The 22,624-nt window shown below is 35.8% G+C and overlaps 2 protein-coding genes across 2 annotated transcripts; one reads left to right on the forward strand and one right to left on the reverse strand.

The window, feature by feature from the left end:
* The first annotated feature begins 1,905 nt into the window (after positions 1-1,905).
* LOC117110181 (serine/threonine-protein phosphatase CPPED1-like) lies at positions 1,906-8,101 on the forward strand. The gene is made up of 5 exons (XM_033252792.1): positions 1,906-2,063; positions 4,036-4,245; positions 5,344-5,625; positions 6,807-6,938; positions 7,524-8,101. Exons 1-5 carry the CDS (start codon positions 2,006-2,008, stop codon positions 7,724-7,726), a joined length of 885 nt encoding a protein of 294 aa, XP_033108683.1. The 5' UTR covers positions 1,906-2,005; the 3' UTR covers positions 7,727-8,101.
* A 5,221-nt stretch (positions 8,102-13,322) lies between these two features.
* On the reverse strand, positions 13,323-18,402 carry LOC117110180 (actin-2-like). The gene is made up of 6 exons (XM_033252791.1): positions 18,247-18,402; positions 17,089-17,227; positions 16,458-16,697; positions 15,857-16,103; positions 15,061-15,252; positions 13,323-14,248 (listed from the first exon to the last, which is right to left on the reverse strand). Exons 2-6 carry the CDS (start codon positions 17,212-17,214, stop codon positions 13,923-13,925), a joined length of 1,131 nt encoding a protein of 376 aa, XP_033108682.1. The 5' UTR covers positions 17,215-17,227; positions 18,247-18,402; the 3' UTR covers positions 13,323-13,922.
* Positions 18,403-22,624: the final 4,222 nt, after the last annotated feature.

The following is a 22,624-nucleotide window of genomic DNA, read 5'->3' on the forward strand; positions in this document are numbered from 1 at the left end:
TCATTTTTTTTGTGTTTGATGATTCCATCCCCTTGGCTTGTTTCCTTACGCAGCTTTTCAAACATGACAAATTACAACCAGCAGTTCCCATTTCTGGACAAACAGTTTTCTTCACCCTTATATATAGATTACAAGGCAAACTACTGAAAAACAACAATGCTGTGGGAAAGGCGAGTGATATATATAATGGTGAAGTCCTTCCTCGCCACCGAGGAAGGACTAGTGTTGTCCGAAAGCTCTGGTTGTTTACTACGTTTACTTTTTAGCTGTTGCTTATCATTTTTTTATCTCTACTGAGATCCAGCCATTGTTTCCCACAGCATTGTTGTTTTTCAGTATTTTGCCTTTTAATCTATATATATATATATATATATATATATTATTTGAAACCATTTTTAAATTGGAATAGTCATGTTCTTGTGCAAAACATCTTTTCATTCCAACACAATATTGATTTAAAGATCGCATGTTTATGAACATCTCTAAATACCATTACTAATTCCCCTCAACAAATCGTTTTTAATTTAAGCGCTCCATTCCAAAAAATCCTCACCCCATCGACCCCCTCTCCCTTCTGGAATTTTTTGATATGCTTATAATGTCATACAAAATTAATATATCCATAGGATTTTTGGTATACCCTCTGTACCGGTACTGAGTCTAAGCTAAAATATGCACTTTAATAATTGTTCAAATAAATTGTAACAATAACAATATCTGCTTCAATATTTATGTCAATCAATCGTTGTGCAATAGTTAATTCATTAGCATGATAAAAACTCGGGTACATTTCAATACTTGTCCCGTCGTAGACGGTAAGTATATCTAGTTTAATTAATGATTACTGTAGATTATCATAATTCCGATTTAGATACCGGTAATAATTAGGCCTAGATGTAATTAATTTTCCAGATATAGGCCTTGTTTATGTAGTTATGTATACTGTAATTAATTGTTATAATAATAACATTGGCCTAATATATAGGCCAAGGGTTGGGGTGTATCATTATAATGATCACTCATTAATGTCATTTGATTATAAATAATTATTATAAGTTGTTTTTATTTACTTTTTCAGTTACCACAGAAATTGCATTACTTTTGTTCTGATCAGCGGCGTAGATGGTGACGGGCCTCAGTGCAAGACAGTTGCCGGGCCCGGGACGGATACTTATGTCTTTCTGCCCATCTCGCAAATGTGTCTGGATACGTTAGTCAGGGTATTTTAATTACTTTCCTAAAAGGCCCCTGACCGGATCCAGAGAGACACCGGCTTGGTGGGGTATTTTAAGGGAGAACTCTTTATAATTATATTGTGATTGTTTTTAAGCAACGTATTACTATTTACGGCATTGTAACGGGCAGAAATATCTATAAAATATTAAAAATAACTATTCAAGAATATTGAGAACAAATGGTCAAGTCATATATTATTTTATTTCATTTAGGCGGGCATTCCATTAGAGTGAGTAAATGTATAGAAAACAATACAATACAATTATTTAGTATTAGACATTAGGCGCTTTGATTAATGTTAATTAAAAGCAAACATGTTAATTAAAAGCAAACATTTTAAATAGTCCTAACTAAAAATATACACAACGTTTGTTCATTGATCTGATACACTCTTGTTAAACGTAATACTAATCGAAATTGAAGTTTTTTAACAAAAGAACTTTTTTTCTAAATGTCGGCCGGAAATCTGATTTTTAGAATGTTACGAGTGCGGGATAAAAAAATTTGGTGGGCCGGAGGTGGCCCGTGGGCCGAGGGTTGAATACCGGGGTCTACGACATTATGAAATTAACTAAAAACTTTTTAAAGGCGTAAATACAGGATATCAATGTTGACCACTTCGAGCAAGGTCATTCAATTCGCCCTTCCTTTTGCCGCCACAAGTTGTGGTCGGCTAGTGTGTGGTCATATCAGCGTGTGAGCGTGACGCGTTGTATTTGGCAAGCAGGCAGCCTACACAAAGCTAGTGAAAAGTACCCGTGTTTCCAAAATGGCTGTGGACGTTACCGTTCGAGCGAACAATCGTGTAATTGATGGTTTACAAAAGGGTATGTATAATTCATTTTCGATGTTATTTCAGATTTTATCGCACACGTTTCTCAGATGTTATTCTTGATTTACAACCAGGGTCCAATAAGACCCGGAAGTTAGTGAAATTCTAGGCCTAGGCCTAAGTAAGTCTGGTGCTGCTAGGCCTACCTCTATCTAGGGGGCCTAGGCTCTAGCACTAGTTAGGCCAACATAGGGCCTAGCAATCGAAGTCGGGAATTCTCGAAGTCATTAGCGGTAGCTGGTATACTGGCAGTGTTAGTGACAACGCTTCGCCGAGCTTCATTCATCATTCGTTCTTACTTAGAAAGGAAAAGTGACATTGTATATTTTGTGTATGGTAAATGAGGTATTAAATAGGCCTAGCCCTAGGCTAGGGTAGGGGCATAGCCTAGGCTATTCGGGAAATATTGATGCAGGAATAAAAAAAAAAAATTTGCCGCATATTTCAACAGCATAAAAATAACAATGGAATTTTGTGACTTCAAACACATTTTCTTTAAAAAAAACTAAAATAAACCACTTTTTATACAATATTTACTGTTATTAGCCAAATATAAACAGTCCCTTCCTCATCGATAAAAACAGAAGCGAAATGATCTGTTGTTCCGATTAAAAAAAAAAAAAAATCACCCTCCCTCATCGATTTTTAAAAAAAAGTGTGATAATCTATTACTTTCTTTTCTATGTGCCCTTATAGGCAAAAATTACTACAATGACAACAATGATTCAATGGGAGCAGCCCTCACTCAACAAACAACTTTACCATGTTATGATGTTAATTTAACTTTGTCATTCTGATTTTACTTCATTCCGTTTACCATTAATTATACATTGTTTTTATTCATGATCTTGGTGTTTACAACTTGATACGGTTGAATTACGTATCGATTGACGTATTACAAACTTCACTTCGTTTAAATAAGATTGCCTATATGGAATCTCTGCACACTGATGATGACAGTAGGATCTGTCGAAACATGTATGTAGCGTAAAGCCTAGCAATGGCTAGGCCTAATAAAGTTTTCAGGCATTGCCTGAAATTATCATTCTCAAAAGTATCGTCATATTTTTGAATTTTATTAGTGGTTTATTGTGTCATCGATCATTTGGTAACAACAATGATTGTGATTAAATAATTTACAACATAAAATCAAACATTTACAAAATGCACACTTACTGTACACACACAAGATATGGTCTGGATACTGATTGGAAAAAAAAGACTTCTTTGTTAGAGTCAAAATCTGTTCTGTTGTCATAAAAGTGGATAACTATAGTTTTTGTATTTCCATTATGACACTTGACATAAAATTCAGATTTGATGTCAAGCATTGACAAAGTCTACAGGAGTATCCGAAATATTCGCCAAATAAAATATTGTAAAAATGAATAAATCATTTAAGATCTCTGGAGCACGATGTTGGAATAAGTTACCCCAAATTTTGTAAGAGGCTAAAACAATAAATATTTTTTTAAAAACGTATAAAAAAGAATATTTTCTTAAGATTTAAACTTTGACTTACTAGAAATATTAATCAAATTTCAAAACACACTCCTAGACATTTTTTAAATAAATTACTTTCCATGTTTGGTATTTTAGTGTAGTATTAAGTATTGTGTTCATTATCTTGTTTTTGTTTTAGTTATATTTAATAATATCTAATTGGTGTTTTATTTGGGGCCATATGGTAGATCAATTTTAGTGTGCTCTGTCAATCTTACTATTGTGCATTTACTTTCATTGAAGGGGGAAAAAGAATTGCACACCCTACTTTTGAATTTGCAAACCAAGTTTCAAAATCCTGCCTAAAGCTCTGATATATATATATACTGTCTCTTATACACATCTAGATGTGTATAAGAGACAGGTATTTGGCACAGATATATATCAAGGCAGTATCCTGTAAGATGAGTAGTCTAATTCATAGCAGCGAAAGTATAAATTTCAATTTCTAAATCTCTGTGTAGAAAATGAAGGTGACTGGGAAGGCGGGTTCTGCTTTATACAAGCGGCGGATACACAGTATGGGATGATTGACAGCTACGAAGATAACGGAGATGGTACACGATGGGAGAAAGAAAGGCTGCTTACCAGGGAGGCTATACGTGGAGCCAATCGGATGATCCCAAAGCCAAAGTTTTTCATTGTTTGTGGTGATTTAGTTGATGCAATGCCAGGTGATACTGTAGTATTGAGATTTCACAAACTTATACATTAATAACGATAACGAATAAACTATGTCATTATCATCATCGTCAATCATGCCTGAAACATTCTTGACAATATGCTGTACTGGCTGAATATGATCCTTGATTCTTGCAAAAGACATTAATCGTCTACGTTGTGATAAATATGCTACTGTAGGGGAAGGGTTGTCTAAAAATTTGATGACGTAACAATATTCATTATCGTTTTTGTAAGCTTGCAAAAAGTCTCTAATACATATTTAGAGATTGTCCACTGAAAATGACAAAAGTCATAGAAATAGTTTTTAAATTAACTTGCTCATATAATTGCAGTAACATAAAAATTATTAACTAGCATAGAAATTTTTAATTAAAAAAATGTGTATCCTGATGTTTTAAATACACTAATTTCTTTGTTAAAGTTGATAATTTTTATGTTACCTCAAAATAACCAAGTTAATTTCAATAATGATTTTTATGATTTTTTGGGTATTTTGCATGGAACAATACATTTAATATAATTTGGCACATGGAACAAAAATTGCCAAAAGCAAATATCAGTCTTTTACTCATAAAAATTGAAATCTCTAACAAAACATAATACACAAGACAAACATAATACAAGAATGCCTTACATTCATTATGAATCTTAGAGAATGGATAACAAATTTATTTAAAACTTAATACATGTACATGATGAATTAAAAAGTCCCAAATATCAATTCTTGAAATAACTGGTTGCCTCATATTGACAGTTGGTGCATTGGTTGCATGCCGGTCTCGAGGTCGGGGGTTCGAACCTTTTCTTTGCATTTCGCTTGTGGTCTTGGACAAGGCACTTCACCTGCGTTTTTTTCCCTCCACCCAGGAGTATAAATGGGTACCCGGTGGTTCTCTACAGGGGAGGAGAAAGGCAGCGTGGAAAGGAAGTGTCCACCCTACCACACAGCGCTGAGGTTTAGTACGATGGGCTAACAGCTCATTCCCCTACGTTCAGTAATGAATACGGGACTACCTCGACCTTTTACCATACATTGATGAAGATGAAGCAGTCTCTTAATAATCAGAATATTTTATGTATCTCCCCAGGTAGTCCAGTGAAAGATGAACAGATACGTAATCTAAAAGATGATTTAAGATTACTGGACAATAGTATTCCTTTAATTTGTGTCTGTGGTAACCATGATGTTGGGAACTCCCCGACACAAGAGAGCGTTGACCGATATCGGGAATCATTTGGAGACGACTTCTTCAGCTTCTGGGTTGGTGGAGTTAAGTTTCTGGTGGTGAACTCGCAGTATTATGAAGATTCAAGTCAAGTACCAACATTAAAGAAGGACCAAGACCAGTGGCTTGATCAACAATTAGAAAGTTAGTACCCAGTATTAAGGGGCAAGGATCTGGGGAGTTGGTGGGGGTGGGGAAGAAGGAGATGATATTGATTTGTGGAAGCATGATCTGGTGCAGAAGTAAGGCATCCATAAACCTTCAATGAAATAATGTTAGGCTATAGCAGTCAAGTTGCTTATGTTAATACCCAAAACAGTTACGTTTTCTCCCCCTTGCCCCATCCAGTGCAGCATGACTTTGACAAAGAGTTCGCCTGTGAGTGAAGGTGTTTTTGCATCTAGATGAAGTAATGCTCTTCAAAACTAAGAAAGAGAAAATTTGTTATTATTCATAGAATATTAATAACGTTACAATTATTATTGTTATTGACATTCCTGTAGGTTGGTGGTGATGAGTTTTCTCTACTATCTGTTTTTTTTAAATACTTGTAATTCCCAATACATTTGGCCGTGGGGGTGAGAGGTGGTGTCTATTAATTTAAAATAATTTTATTGACACTTCATTAGTACAAAATCATAACACAACAAAATGTTAAAATAGCCTAGAATTGCATATATTTGATATAGGTACTACTGAAAGTACCCACCCCACCTCAACCCAATCAGCCTGGTACCCTCCTCCTTTGGGCCCCAAATAAATATGAACTTCGGGCAAGGGGTATCGTATTTCTAGCGTGTGTACAGTTCTGAGTGTATATATAATATTGTACTTTGTTTAGCTGTGTAATTTCGATCAGGTCAATCAGCGGGTTTTTTCGAGTATGCATACACCATTCTTGGATTGATTTAGAGTAATGTCAACACTTCAAATACAGACCTCAAACACTATATTTGACCCCACAATTGAAATATCATCTGAACTTTGATCTGCAATGTAATATACTTCAGGTAATGTTGACTGCCTCAGAAATGTATGTATACCTCCTAAACCCAAGTATTTGAAGCTCTCCAGAAGTGGGGATAGAAAATTTTCGCAACAGGACACAAAGCTGCAGGTTGTATCTCTATACTGGGCCATTCAGAAGTAGGCCTTTGATTGCGAAAAGGAATAGTATTACAATTACTATACATTTGCTATTTTCTTTTATTATTGTTTTAAACAGTGTTTAAACCAATTAATTTAATATTATTATTTTATATTTTAATATAATTATAATTTTAAAAAAAATTATATTATTATTTTAATTTTTATTTATCTTATAGGTGAGGATTGGAAGCACCTAGTTGTTTTTCAGCATATTCCATGGTTTTTAAGGACGCCGGACGAAGACGATGAGTATTTTAATATCAATACAGATGTTAGATTACCGATGTTAGAAAAGTTTCACAAAGCAGGTATGCTGTTAAAATTAAATATTTATTTATACCATCATATTAAAGCTCCGGAGGCCTTAAGCTCTATCCACACTATCAAATTTACTTTGACAAAAAAATGTGACACGCCCATATATAGTAATGCTATGCCTATATATGGTCATGGTGTGATGTCATCATGCCCATATTTGGGCATATCACACTTTTTTGTCACACAAAATTTGATAGTGTAGACAGAGCTTAAATATGTTGTACAACTGATTTTTCTAAGACACAAAAAGCGTATTTGACGAAAAACTCGGAAGCGGTTAATGAGATACAGATTTTTGAATATTTAAAAACTGGATAATAAGTGGGATAACCATTCTTTTTTCAACCTTTTTTTTCCCCAATTTTTAAATTCAAAAATCTGAATCTTATTAACTGCATCCGAGTTTTTCGTCAAATATGCTTTTTATGTTGTATTAAAATCAGATGTACAACATATCAAATATATTTTATTCCACTGGAGCCTTGCTTTAATGTATTATTAAATATTATTTGTTGATCCAAAATATTTAATTCACATTGAAGGCAACTTTAATGCATTTACTTTATTTTCAATAGGAGTTCGCAAAATTTTCTGTGGTCACTACCATCGAAATGCTGGTGGATTCTACCAAGATTTAGAACTTATAGTTACCTCAGCGGTCGGCTGTCAGATGGGCGATCAAAAATCAGGTTTCCGGGTTGTAACGGTAAATGAAAAAGACATTCAACACCAATACTATGAATTGGATCAAATTCCAGTAAATATAAAATTACACTGATGTGAATTGACTGAAGAAGGCTAATTGATTTTTAAAGCCTGGTAAACACAAAGCAGTTTGCTCAGCCAATGGCCTCTCCTGATAATTTGCCCAATGTTTCCACATGATTTTTAGTGAGAATTCTGCCTCAGAGAGACAATGAGCCAAATTTCTATTGGGTATGATATTTTTTGTCTCGCAAGGCAAAATTCTCACTGTGTGTGGCTGCCTAGAGCAAACAGCTTACTCACGTTTGATGTAACAGTTAGATTGACCAATCGTAATCAATGAATCAAGAGGCCAACCCAGTTTTGGGTTGGGCATAGCTGTAAGGTGACAATCAATGACCACGTGGGTAAGCATTTTCCTCATTGGTAAGGAAAGCCCTTGCTATGCATTCAGAAGTAGGCCTTTGATTGCGAAAAGGGACAGTATTACAATTACTATACATTTGCTATTTTCTTTTATTATTGTTTTAAACAGTGTTTAAACCAATTAATCTATGCAAAGTGTTCTTGTGTGTACCTGCTTTAACAGCATATGTATATGTATATACAGTATATTATTATGAGCTTTCATTGACACGCAATAATATTATCTGCAACTGATCTACACCAATATTTTGCCTAGTGCGGGGGTCCCAAGTCCCCACTTGTTGCAGCAGTCTCTCGAAATCGAGGCGCCCCCCCCCGCACTCCCAGAAGCAAGAAAGAATCTCATCGAAAATAACCCATTTTCCGCAAAATCACGATATATATATGTTCTTACTACTCTATTATCAATAGTCTTTCGGAAGTCAGTGCCAATTGGTGGCACCATGTACAGCAAAATATAATTAGATGTGTTTAGAGAAAACCCATTTAAACAGGTCTCCCAGATTGGATTCTTTCAACTTGGGACCCATGCATAGTGTTGGCTCTGTAAAAAGCTTCAGCTGGTATTCCTAAATGAAACTGATACTAACAGACAACAAGAAATTGATAGAGTAACACTAATATTAATTATTTATTATATTTTATTATTTTAATGTTACAATAGCAATATAGTATACAGTAGTAATATTATTCATTATTGCTATTATTAATTTTATGTAGTAATTTTAATGAATTGAAAATCCATAGATTGCAGGACCAAATTATACATTTCCATAATAAGAAGTACAGGCCTAACAGTACTACCTTCATTATTTTAGTTGTTTATGACAATTCAGTTAAGTTTGTCTCTCACTGGCAGTTCCAGGATTTGGAAAACCATGATTGCAAGAGTTGGGCAGCAATAATTCATAATTCATAGATTCGTAATTAACTAATAACTACATAATTCTGTACTTTAATACCAAACAATACATTACATGCAATTCCATATTGTGCTCGAGGAGTAAGTTTCAAGAACATACTAAGTTTCTGTGACTTTGACCTTCTCTTTTGACGTTGACCTTCTTTAGACCCACATGTACCTCTCTACTAAATTTTATGACGATCTATTCATTGTTTTTTTGCATAATCCTGATAACAGAGAGAGATGGTAGGCTGTATACATACTGTCAAAATATTATCAGTGTGCTCAGTATTAGTAAGCCCTCAGGTACTGTAGATTTAACTGGGTCATGTTGTTCGCATTGGACTTTACTGCTACGGAAAAACAGACTGCTTATTCATCCTAGCAAGGTTCTGCATCTTGGGTAAATTTACTCGGGCTGTTCTTTTTTGTACAAATTGATTATGTACGTGGTAGTTGTCATCAAAATATGTACAATCTAAACAGAAACTAATCTCATTAATAGATTTTATAAAGCATAACTTTGCCGTGTACTGTAAATAGATTATACTTTATACTGAGGTTCTCCAATAAGAAGGTATTATGATATATTCAATACGTTTAGTGTTGGTTTAATTTTTTTAGATCTTTCAATAAGTTCCTGTCTTTGTTAACTTATATATTAAATATGCATAGTTTATGCATTACTCTTCAGTAATAAAACTCTCAGGGTTATCGCTTTTTTCCAGATTTTGATGCCAAATAAACTTTCTATGCAACTTTCCTCTAGTAGTGTTCAGCTAACCTATAATGTTTTTAAATTACAGGGAAAATTTCTACTGGATCCGTGCTCCTTTAAGGTTTTGTTGCTTAAGAATATTCGTTTCCAAAAACAGTGATTTTATAACACAGACTGAAATATATACGACTGTGAGACAAGAATGTATATTTTTTTGTTTTAATCCATTATGATATATAAATTATCTAATAATTATTCATAATATTAATAATATTAATAAGTAGTTTAGTATTTATATCGCTCATTTCCTCCACTTTATACTACATGAGCAAACAAGCATTGAAGAGGTGGTCATCACTCTCTGTAATTGTACCTCATCCAACAATGGAGGTTCATTAAGCATTGATAAAGTGCTGCTCAGTGGTGGCACCAGTGGGGGAGGCAGGGAAATTCCCTCCTCCTCCGTCAAACAGGCATTTACCCCACCCTTATTTTCTAATATTGTAGAATTTGTATTCTGGGACCCAGACTGAGGTTCTAAAATTCCCTATCGGACATGTTATACCCCCTGTCGGACATTTTGTACCTCCTTATTTGACATGTCGTACCCTATATCGGACATGTTGTACCTCTTATGGGATATGTCGTCCCCCTGTCCACAAATGTCTAAAGCCACCGATGGTGATGCTAAATAATGGTGTAACACTTAAAAGTTGCAAGTATTGTTTGATCATTCAGCATTGTATTACTATTGTTATTATAATTAGTATGATTGCAATAATCCATCTATTAAAATATAAGATACTCATAAATGACTTCGTTTGACGCGTGAGATATCATCATCAGGCAATTGTGCTTTATGATACTACCGGTTTATATACTGCCGGTCAGGTGTATGGCAAACAGAAAAATACAAAGTAATTATAAGGGAAAGATAAATATTTGTGCCGAGCAATTCATTTTTCAAATTCTTCACTCGTTTATTTAAATAATGACACTGTTAGATCTCCTTGGGAACATTGTTAAAACTTAGTTTTAGGAGAAAACGATTCTCATAGAATAACATTTTATGAATTAAGAAAATGATATTGGATTGTGGTAAATTCATGCTTATGTTTTGTCTACAATCTGCCTTCTAACATGGAATATATAATGTAGATTTGCAATTACAAAAAAAAAAAATAATTTGCTGTTAAGTTTAATATTGTCTGATCGATAAGATATACTGTAGATGACTGAAGGATTGCAATGTAAATTTTGTTGACTATTTTACAGTATGTGCTAGATAATATTACACATGTTGTTACTGTATAATTATGTATTTTATAATCGATGAAAATATTTGCATTTAATGAGAGAGTATATGTTGAGATATATAGTTATATGTAATGTAGACATAAACGAGAACCATTTTTATTTTAGAAGGACAATACTATATAAAAGCAAGGATTAGATTATATTTTATGCTGCTAAAATTCATGTTCGATCGGACCTTGTGTAATCAAACTATTTAAAAAGTGCCTGAACCTCATGATGGTTTTATCAGAGTAAGATTACTTTAAATATTCTCTATTCACGTTACAATTGATTTCAAATCTGTATTCATCAGTGTATGCATCCAGAACTACCTATACAGTATTATGTAATTGGCTCTGGTATACTATATAGCATACCTTAAATAATTGAATAAGCGCCGCAGCACTTATAAAATGTTTGGAGGCTTCGGTGGGGCGCTTTCCATGCCTGTTCCCATGCTACCTATCTCACGTATTCCGTAGTTCAGTATTCCAATCATATGTCCTACGTTATCCTAAAAAAACATTTATATTTAGAAATGTTTCTGTCTTCATTGTGTTATTTATTCATTTTAACACTGTATACATTGAATTTAAAACCTTGTTTCACACAGGGTAATATATACGGCGCTTAATAGAGAGTGCTGATTAGCGAAAAAAAAATCAGGTTTGGTGCGGCGCTTATTCGAGAGTGGCGCTTACTCGAGCATTTACTGTAGTGTACATGTTTATGGTATTAGCAAAATTAAACTTTGTTTTTATAGACTCGTGAGCATTCGACCTGTTGGGAACTTTAAATCGAGGTCACTTTCAGGGATTTATACCATTGAAATATTATGTATGTTAATAAATACATTATAGATTCTTTAAAGTTTCATCGTATTGTTTCGTCTGTTGTTGTACTATTAGAAAAATACCCCCATGTAGAAAGGATGCATATTGGAAGTTCTAATAGGTTAAGAATGAGACTATTTTCTATAAATTTCTGGTTTTCTGCGTTAATATAGCGTGATTTAAAAAGAAATACTCTACGCATATTTTTCTCCAATCATTCCAAAAAATAGACCTAACCAGGGGCGTAACGCATATGGACTCTCGGGGGGTGGGAAGCCAAAGGAGCCCTGGCGTTCAAAACTTCTACTAGCACTCTTCTTAGCTTTGAAGTAACAATCCAGTAGAAGGCATCCAAAGCTAGCAAATTAAAACAATGTACAGTGGGTAATCCTGAATTTTTAATTCACGAATGTCTTTTATGTGTACTCAAATGACACCTTTTCTTAATTGGACTAACGTAAAACCTCGAATTGAAGCCCAGTGGGCTTAATCTCGAGATGAGGCCTATCTCTTTAGTTTGCAAAATTAGCCTTGAAAAGAAGCCCATGGACGTCATTTCAACATAGCATAGGTTCCTTTTCGAGATAGTACAGTATATACACTGTACATGAATTTCAAAAAACAATTAATTAAAAACAAGCTTGGTTTATACAGTAGTTTAGGTGATTTAATGTCAGTTAAATACACTATAAGATACAGAGTGATGTTACAGTGGAAGATTTTTATTGTTTTATAGTACAGATTCGCAAAATTCTAGGGCTTCAATTCGAGATTTTACGGTATATCAATTCGGACCTAAAATGTTTCCACAGCCGGGCTTAACTATTCTGAAATTTGGATAGTCCGTAATAATTACCAGAATTCACAGAGAATTCGAATCAAAGTACTGTATATATAAAATGCTATGATATTGTTGATCAGGGAACAGTGAAATTATCACTGTTCCCTGTTGTTGTTCCACTGGGCCCTCAGCCACATACGTTACAATCCTAATCGAATACTAATGCATGGGCCCAACACTTTCTCGCCCCCGGACCTGTTGTGACGCCACTGGACCTAACATAATGACCTTTCCGCTTTGCCCCGCTTCTTGGATATTGACCCATGAGTGTAATAGAGATTGTGAGACGTCCCTAGCACATTGTTGTGGTTTATTTAATTGTAAAGTTCGAAACTGATGAAATGTATAACAACTTGACGACATCACATTGAAAACAAAGAGCTGCTCTGTGATTTCCAGTACCATTATGGGAGGTTAACATGCATCAATTCCTGATCTCCAGGTCTCGAACGATCTACATTACTGGACTATAAGATACAGACCATGCTAGCAAAGCGATGTTAGCACCATCTCAGCTGCGGCTGGAGGGTAGTTTAGGCCACAAACAACCTCCAAGCATCACACAATCACGATATTTGCCATTTTTATACTCGGAGCACTATTTGTACATGTGCACCCCTACGACACAGATCAAATAAAACACTTTAAACGTTTGTGTTATCTACTTAGAAAATATCTACATTTATTGTGAATACCCTTAAAGACTTTTTAAAAGAAAGAAATTGCTAAAAGTATACAAGGAAATTAAAAATGTAAATCACGATATGTAAATTAAATAAACTTTTGTTAAATTCTGCTGTCTTCCCAACAAGAAAAATACATTCATTGGGTTTGGAGGTCCTACAGGGAGGTGTTAGTAGCCCTAAATATTTCCCAATCAGCTTCATTTACCATTATTATTGCCTCTGGTTTCGGCTGTAAAAAAATCAAAAACATTTGCATTGAGGATCACGAGTAATTAAAATCAATTCCCCCAGGTCCGGTTTTCTACTTCATTCTACTTCTATAAGTAGTCTACCAGTTTTCGCCAGTAGCACCTCAATTTTATTTGGTTGTTGCACTAATTAAAATGATCTATAGTTTGTTTTACATAGCCTCTTCTTTCTCTTTCTTCCTCTGCTCCTCTTCTTGCAATCCTTGATGTTTCCAACTCTGCTCTAAAATCGACTCCAATTCTGTTCTGTTGCACTTTAAATATGTCAAGACTCATTGTAATGAAATCTTTACAATTTGAAAATAGAGTTTGATAATTTAGAAGCATTTACGGTGGACAATGGATGGACCAGACTCATCGTATTCCTGCTTGCTTATCCACATCTGTTGGAAGGTGGAGAGGGAAGCCAGAATGGAGCCACCGATCCATACGGAGTATTTCCTTTCTGGTGGTGCAATGATCTTAATCTTCATTGTTGGTGGTGCTAGTGCAGTGATCTCTTTCTGCATTCTGTCAGCGATACCTGGGTACATGGAGGTGCCGCCGGATAAGACGGTGTTTGCGTACAGATCCTTACGAATATCAATGTCACACTTCATGATAGAGTTGTATGTTGTTTCATGGATACCGGCAGATTCCATACCTGGTGAGAGATGAGGGTATCAAATGAGATATTTGGAAACGAAAAGAAAAGGCCTATATAAAGATGATGCAAAAATGACCCAATTGGAATAAGCTCTGTATCTCAATGGGTTACCCTGGCCTGGACTTTTGTATTTTTATCTCTACCAAATAATACGAATAATATGTTTTTATATAATAGGACAGACATAATCTGAACAACAAAAATGCATGGGACTTCTACAGCAGTGGCGGCTCTAGGATATATTTCCTGGGGTGGGGAGAGGGCAGTTGTCCGACAGAGGGGACTTGAGCTCGTAGGCTCGAGCTTGGGGAAGGGGTTGAGTGGGGTCCCCCTCCCAAATGAGATTTCTTTAAAAGAATAGCAACCTCTGAATGGCCGGAAATGGCACTCTCATACTGTGACAGACATGTGTTCGCTTGGTGTGGGCCTATTTTTATATGTTTTATGGTCTGACGGTCCGGCGGGGGTGGGGGGCCTTGACCTGTCCGGTGGAGGGGGGGACTTAAGCCCCCCCTGTCAACCGAAGGCGCCGCCACTCTTCTAAAGTAACGATGATGATGATAGTACGGATGTTTCTCAATTCTAATCTCATTCAACAGCGCGAGACTCTCCACTTACCAGGATGTAAGTGATACGCTATAAAGTAGCTCAAATTATGAGGCGTTGCTTCTGACAGGATTTGCGCCCAAGGTCCTGGAGGTGGGGTTATGTACCTTAACTACGTGGTTAAAATCTCACGAGATAACCTCTTTTAAAAATTTTTATGACAGTATTTGAAAAATTAAAAAAGGAGTTTTTGCGAAACTTACCAATGAAAGATGGTTGGAAGAGGGTTTCTGGGCATCGGAATCGCTCGTTGCCGATGGTGATAACTTGACCGTCGGGAAGCTCGTAGCTCTTTTCTAAGGAGGAGCTTGATGCAGCTGTGGCCATCTCCTGCTCGAAGTCCAAGGCAACATAGCAAAGTTTCTCTTTGATATCACGAACGATCTCACGCTCGGCTGTAAGTAGAAACAAGTCGTTTCATAATTCTAAAACATGATTTTCTATGATATCGTTGCCTTTACATTGTATACAAAATACATTTGACAATGTTGTTACAGGAAAACACATCATTGTTGTTAATAACAGACATTCAGACTATCTAGATCCAACATTTATCTCCACATTTGTACATAAAATTTGATTCAATCCAACTACAGTAGTTATATCTTCGAAATATCAAGAGATCGTCTTTAATTTTTGTAATTATGTCTTTTATATATGAAGAAAGGACCAACAAATTTTGAATTCGTTCCATCTCCCTTGGATATTGTTGGTTAGGCACCACAAAAGGTCAATGAAATCGTATGTGTAAACGTGTGTGTTATTAGGACATGCGCGTATTCCTGGTCTTGTTCTGATTGGTCAGTTGTTAAGTTTGAATGACACTCCGAAAAAGTTCATTGAAAAGTCAAGTGAGTACGCATTCACAGGTGAAGACATATTGTAAGTGAGCGCCTAAACTTCCAGGTGAGAATGTTAACTTGTTCGTCACATTCACCAATTAGGCCTAGGCCTACTCTATTTACATTTAAAGCATTCATTTTAGTTATCCAAACTTACCAGTGGTTGTGAATGAGTAACCTCTCTCTGTAAGGATCTTCATTTGGTAATCGGTAAGGTCACGACCGGCTAAATCAAGACGCATGATGGCGTGGGGGAGTGCATAACCTTCATAGATTGGTACGGTGTGGGTGACACCATCTCCGGTATCAAGGACAATACCAGTAGTACGACCAGATGCGTAAAGGGATAGGACAGCTTGGATGGCTACATACATGGCTGGGCAGTTAAATGTTTCGAAGAGGATCTGATGGTAGAAAATTATTTACAATGTGTTTAAAGTTTCGATTTTATATGCAAAGACATTCACACAGTATGCGTACTAATGTTATTATGTTTTATTATGTTTTATTATAATGATTATTTATTAATAGGCCTATATTATTTTTTCTTAATTCAAGAGAGCGTCGAAACGCGTCTCTGTGAGCGACAGACGACGCGACGCCGTCTGCTGATTGTCGGTGGCACTCTAAACTGATCGTCATTATAAACGATCCGTTGCGCGCGCGTCGTCACGTTGCGTTCTTTGTAGAATCGCGTCGGCGGACGACCGTCGTGTCCAGTGAAGTGCCCGGCTTTAGTGTCTTGTCTATATTATTACCTGTGTCATCTTTTCCCTGTTGGCTTTGGGGTTGAGAGGTGCCTCTGACATGAGGACTGGATGCTCTTCTGGTGCCACACGGAGTTCATTGTAGAAAGTGTGATGCCAGATTTTCTCCATATCATCCCAGTTTGTGACGATACCGTGCTCAATTGGGTATTTCAATGTGAGGATACCTCTTTTGCTCTGGGCCTCGTCTCCGACGTAGCTGTCCTTTTGGCCCATACCTACCATGACACCCTGAATGGGAAAATTTCATCTACTTTTAGAAAAAAAAATACCGGTAGTCCTACATATCTAACAAATGTCTTCCCCTGTATTTGGTACTACCTAATTAAATGTGCACTGCATTTCAATGCGGCGTACTCCCCTCCCCTAGAAAAAGGTTGTACCCTCACCCCACTGAAATGTTACAACTGGATAAAAAGTACAAGTATACAGTTACATCAGCTCATTCAATTAATACATATTCATTTTATGGAAGTGTGTGACTGAGGGTTCGTGTAGGGTTATTCTTATGATTTATTTTCTGGAATATCATGCTTATTTTCTGGAATAATCTGGGTAATACGATTTCAAAATGTTATCCTATAGAGAGTAAAAGCGTGTTATTTCGGGAATTTATTTTTACCTGATGCCTTGGTCGGCCTACGATGGATGGGAAGACGGCTCTTGGAGCGTCATCTCCGGCAAAACCTGCCTTGCACATACCAGATCCATTGTCTACTACCAAAGCGGCAACATCTTCATCACACATGGTTAATTTTTTTCTGAAGAAAACATGGAAAAATATAAACATCAGCTACGAATAATACAATGAAAATAAATGCAGAACCAACACTTTACTACAAAACATTCCATACAATAATTATCTTCGATTTATATCACCTAACAAATACATATATAACAATTTTCTCTAATATTTGGTGTTCCGAATGTTAATACTGTATATTAATTAGACCTAAATATTCTTTATAAGTATTATTCCCTAATATGCCTAGTCAAACTTCAAGATCTGGAATCGAAATCAATCACGTAATGTCGAGACTCATCATCATACGATTCAACTCCAAGCATAAAGTGTCATATGATATCTCTCCAAAAATATCATTCAATTTTTAAAAAACGACCCAAATCATTAATGCTTAACATTAATCAATAATTTTCTTTACTTACTGCATCACGTTTCATACCATATTAGACTATGAGTAGTAGACTGGTAACAATGAAGCTGACCTACTGTACTGATGATGAACCCTATACTGACAGCACAGCGACACTACTGACAGTATAGATTGACTTGGCATACCATACTTCGGTTATGACGTCATCTTAAACTTTTTAAGTTTTAAGTACTTATATGTCTACTCGTACTACGTTTTCAACGTCTCTACTCCTAATTCTAACAGATGAATTAATTTTTCAAAGATATATATATATATATATAAGATGTGTATAAGAGACAGCGGGTATACTATATAGCATACCTTAAAATTCTTCATTTATTGTGCAGAACTGCTTTTGAAATGCAAAATCTTAAATGTTTATCATGTTATTAAATATATGTAGCTACACTTAAACTACACGTAAACCTATCTGTCTATTACTCCTACTTCCAAGCTAAATTCGAAATCACTCGTACACAAATGCTAAGTCCTAATGCAAGCGTCGATATAAATCGTTATCATCGATAACCTAAAATTAAAGGAATAAAGTAGTTAAATTATTCAACTCAGAATTGTCCTAGCTAAATCACCGATAGAGGAAGAATAGGTAAAGTATTACTTACTATAGGTGTAGTGACTACAGAGGAAAAAATATCCAAGACTATTGGAGTGAACGGAGCAGTAGTTCCTATGCCTTCGAGAAGAGGAGTGAGACCTGATCACTACCGGTAGCCACTCATATTAATTGGGGTGAAATTCTTCGATAAAATATGAAAAGACAGCCCTTCCCTAATTTAGAGATGTTTGGAAGTGGTAATTTAAACCCTAGAAGTGCACGGGTGGCGCGCTTTGCTTGCTCCTACGGCGAGCATTCCATTACCATATAAGGTGAGACACTAATGTACCGTTGGCCTGACAACAACATCTTAAACGTCCCACCCCTTTGCTAATTCACGAATCGCTAATAAGGAATATGGTCGCTTGACATAAATGGAATTGAGAGGGAGGAGAAACGAATAGTAATCAGCAGACTATAGGCTTACAGGCTGCTCATTTAATATTTGGCTGTGTACACTCAATCCTGGATATCCCACGTATCGTTCCCTTTCACGTGTATTGACATCAGGCATACGAAAGTAATTAAACATCTCTCGAGTTTTCCAAGTTTCAAATCGCACTTACAGAACATTGAATTACTGTATTTCAGGGGCGGGTTCAGGGGTGGGGGATAAGCCGGCTCCGTTCCCCCATTCGGAAAAAAAAAGAAGGAAAAATAAGAAAGAAAAAGAAATGACTGATCGCCAAAAAGCCTCAAAGGATATTTCCTAGCATCTAGAAAACAAATATTTCTCGGGGGAATGCTTCCGGCACCCCCTAGGTTAGTGTTTCAGGGACAGCGCTCCCCACCTTTCGGACATCTCTGGATCCTCCCCAGATATTTGTTTTAAACATTAATGAATGACTCAGACGTCATAGGCCTATCAACTTACGAGTACACACTTTTTTTTTTTTTTTTTTTTTTTTTTTTTTTTTTTTTATAAAAACTTTTTTTTTTTTTTTTTTCAATAAGAACCAGTAAAATGTTGCCCAGGATCATTGTTCTTACGTGTACACTTTTCAAGATAGAAAATTATTATTGTATTGTATATTACTGTACTGTAGTATAGAGGATGTGCATAGTAACACCTTCTGCACATAAGGTAGGCTCTACATATAAGATCTGTTGGTTTTTCTATTAAAAAAAGAAATAAAAACCTCATTTGACATTTTAACTCAGCCTCAATTTGTTATTTTGTTATTTTTAAGGCAATTTTAGCCGCAGTGTTTTCTATAAATTGTGTTTTTATACAAAAAACAGTGTAATAAATAAGAGATTAATGTTATCTTGAGAGATTTAATGGGACGGCGAGCGAAGGTGTGCTCAGGAATGTATTGGTGGATAGTGGGGAGAAGGAAAAGGAAAATCAGATGTTAAATTTTGTTTCGATAATTACAAAGAAGTAAAAGCTCTAAAAACTACCCCCCCCCCCAACACCCTTTATACCCCTCTTAATAAATTGGATGAAAACCATTAAATTGCTACAGGCCTGTATAGGTATACATTGTGCTTCTATAATTTACTTTCTAATCCAGTGCCATATACTCAGGATCTAGTGTAGAGGTGAATGGTGAACTAAGCAAGGCGAAATATTTGGCTAGGCCCCCCGGCAATAAATCCAGGTGCAAGAGATTTGAGGGATTTCTGTTATCGACTTCGATTTCAGAATCTAATAATCAGTCAACAAACATTTTTTTTTAAATCTATAGTGTTTATAATAAGAATAAACAAATTAAATTACATTTTTACCGTTATTAAATAACATCGTGAAGGCATCAAAAAGTGACAACTTGTAACATTACCCGAATCGAACAATAAGACGAGAGGAGCTTTCCAACAAAACTCTGAGACATTCGAGCTGTTCAGATTGTTGAGAAACTTTCCCAATTGTGGTCAAACGTTAAACACACATCAAAATAGAAATTTAGAAGTTATCATCAGTTCCTTTATAAATCATTAGTAATTTTGAAAATTATTCGTCCATCATCATCTTCATTGTCATCTTTATTATCATCATAATCATTATCTCATTTTCGTCACCATAAATATCATCGACCTCTCCGCCACCACCATCGTAATCGTCATCGTCATCGTCACCACCACCACCACCACCACCATCACCACATCAAACGCATCAAACTGTAAACTTATTATCAGTGCATTATTAATTATTAGTATTAATTTTCTTGATGATGATGATAATGATGATGATGATGATGATGACGACGATGACGATGATGATGATGATGGTGATTATCTAATTTCAGTCAAATTTCATCAGCATCTCCCACTCCATCATCACAATCATCATCACTATCAACATTCATTATCAAAATCATCATCTCTATAACCACGATGATAATGGTAGATTAATGTTAAGATGATGATGAGATGGTCATGATGATTATGATGATGACGATGATGATGATGATGAGACAATAATGATGGTGATGATGATGATTGATGACAACAATGTGGACTATATTGATGAAGAAAATAATGAGAATAACTAACTAGTGATTTATGGCCCAGAGGTTTTGCTTGTTTTGTATTGAAAATTTCGCAATGCCGTTCGTTTGCATCAAGTTTGCATTTAATATTTATAGACCTTACCGTATGTAATAAGGGTCAAGGTATTGACTTATTCTAGGATTGACTTATATATTATTCAATCCAATGAAACCGACATAAATGACTAGGCCCATATTGAGATGTAAGGTCATGAAAAGGCCGAAATTAACTACCTTATTTTGAGAGAAGTGGGAGGAGCCAATCGGGTTTGCCCGTGTAAGCTCACGGGGACGTACTGTATACGCACCATTTATGGATACGTTACTAAAGTATAGGCGAGTATTTCTCGTGGACTTCTTAGTGTAAGGATAAGTTGTCTAAACTCTAAACTGGTGTTAATGATCTGTGATGGGTCCTGAAGATGATGATACGTTGCAAGCAATAGAACTCAACAGCAGCCCATTGGAATGAACGTCTCGCCTGAAATTATTTTCGCTATGTGCTTCATACAGGCCTACCTATCAAGTCGGTTTATAATCGCTTTAAAATTCACTTTCTCATTCAATAATAGGCTGTATTTTGGATTATTATGCTGAATTATAATAACATTTTAATATATCATGTCAAAGGTAATTGACAACATTTTGAGCCCGATATTTTACCGTCGATGTTAGTTTACAACAGGCGCGGACCAGCGGTGGGGGGGGGGGCATGAGGGCCCGTTGGTAAAGCCGAAAAATAAAATAAAAAAAAGAGGGAAAAAATTTGAGTTAAAGAGAGGAAAGGGGGGTGGGGGGGGGAGAGTGCTCCCATGAGTGCAGTGACGATCCAGCAGTGGGAGAAAAGAGGGCTCGATTGTTTACCGCTTATTTACTGTACACTAACCATGGTGGGACGGAGGGGTGGGCCCATGTATAAATAAGTGCTCTTTACAAATGTAGAGGATTTGGGTCTGAAAGCGAGCATTTACATTTTTATATTCCAGTGTGTCTTGCTGATCCTAATTAACACGTACTGATTGGTCAGTTGTTAGGTTTAAAACACCGGGAATGGCTCGTACGGTTTCCATAGTAATCAGTTTTCTCGATTTTCTCATCGCCACTGTCGTGTACCGGTACTGATATTTAAATTGCAGTTTATTTATTGTAATGATAATATAATAAGTATTCTTGCATTCGGAACGGATAAAATCCATAAAGGCGAATCTAGGCTCCCAACCCATTGTTTATTACGTTTAACATGTACGGTACGGTATTCTTGTATTCTTATGATATTCGTTTATATAATATCTCTTGAGACAAATACAACATAAACTTAAGACGTGAGATCGGATTATATTTTTATATTATTATATTATTATTATTTGAATAAATTAATTTTTATATTTATACTATGCTCTAATAAACTATGTAAAATCTTTGGAAATTTTTAGAGTATGTTTAATACTGAGCAGTGTAGTAAATGAGATTTTTACCCTCTCTATCTGATATAAAATTTATATTGAATAGTGAAACATCGTGTCGTTATGCTATAGATATTACCGTTGGTTCTTCTGAGCTTTCATGTCGCATTTAGGTTAATGAGCATTCTAATGCTGGAAAAATAGTCGGAATTCCGAAGGCTTACTAAGCCGAATTTTTTATACTCGATGACCTGCCTATAGTCTACAGATAGTATGTTTCATTGTGTTCCCCCTACCAACATCCGTCCCAAAAACAAAATGAACTTGCTTTAAAGAATAGGCCTACCTCTCATGCAGTGAAATATAATTTCACCATACCAGATCGTTGGGATTAATTAGGTCCGACTTTCCCGATGGGGTGGGGGACGATGTCCACGACGAAAAAAAGTGGGCGTGGTCGGGCATCCCTCAAAACCTTTAGAAAGTGTTC

This window comes from Anneissia japonica, unplaced genomic scaffold, assembly GCF_011630105.1.
Source record: "Anneissia japonica isolate Jap-2015-1 unplaced genomic scaffold, ASM1163010v1 scaffold284697_len431725_cov185, whole genome shotgun sequence".
Taxonomy (NCBI): domain Eukaryota; kingdom Metazoa; phylum Echinodermata; class Crinoidea; order Comatulida; family Comatulidae; genus Anneissia; species Anneissia japonica.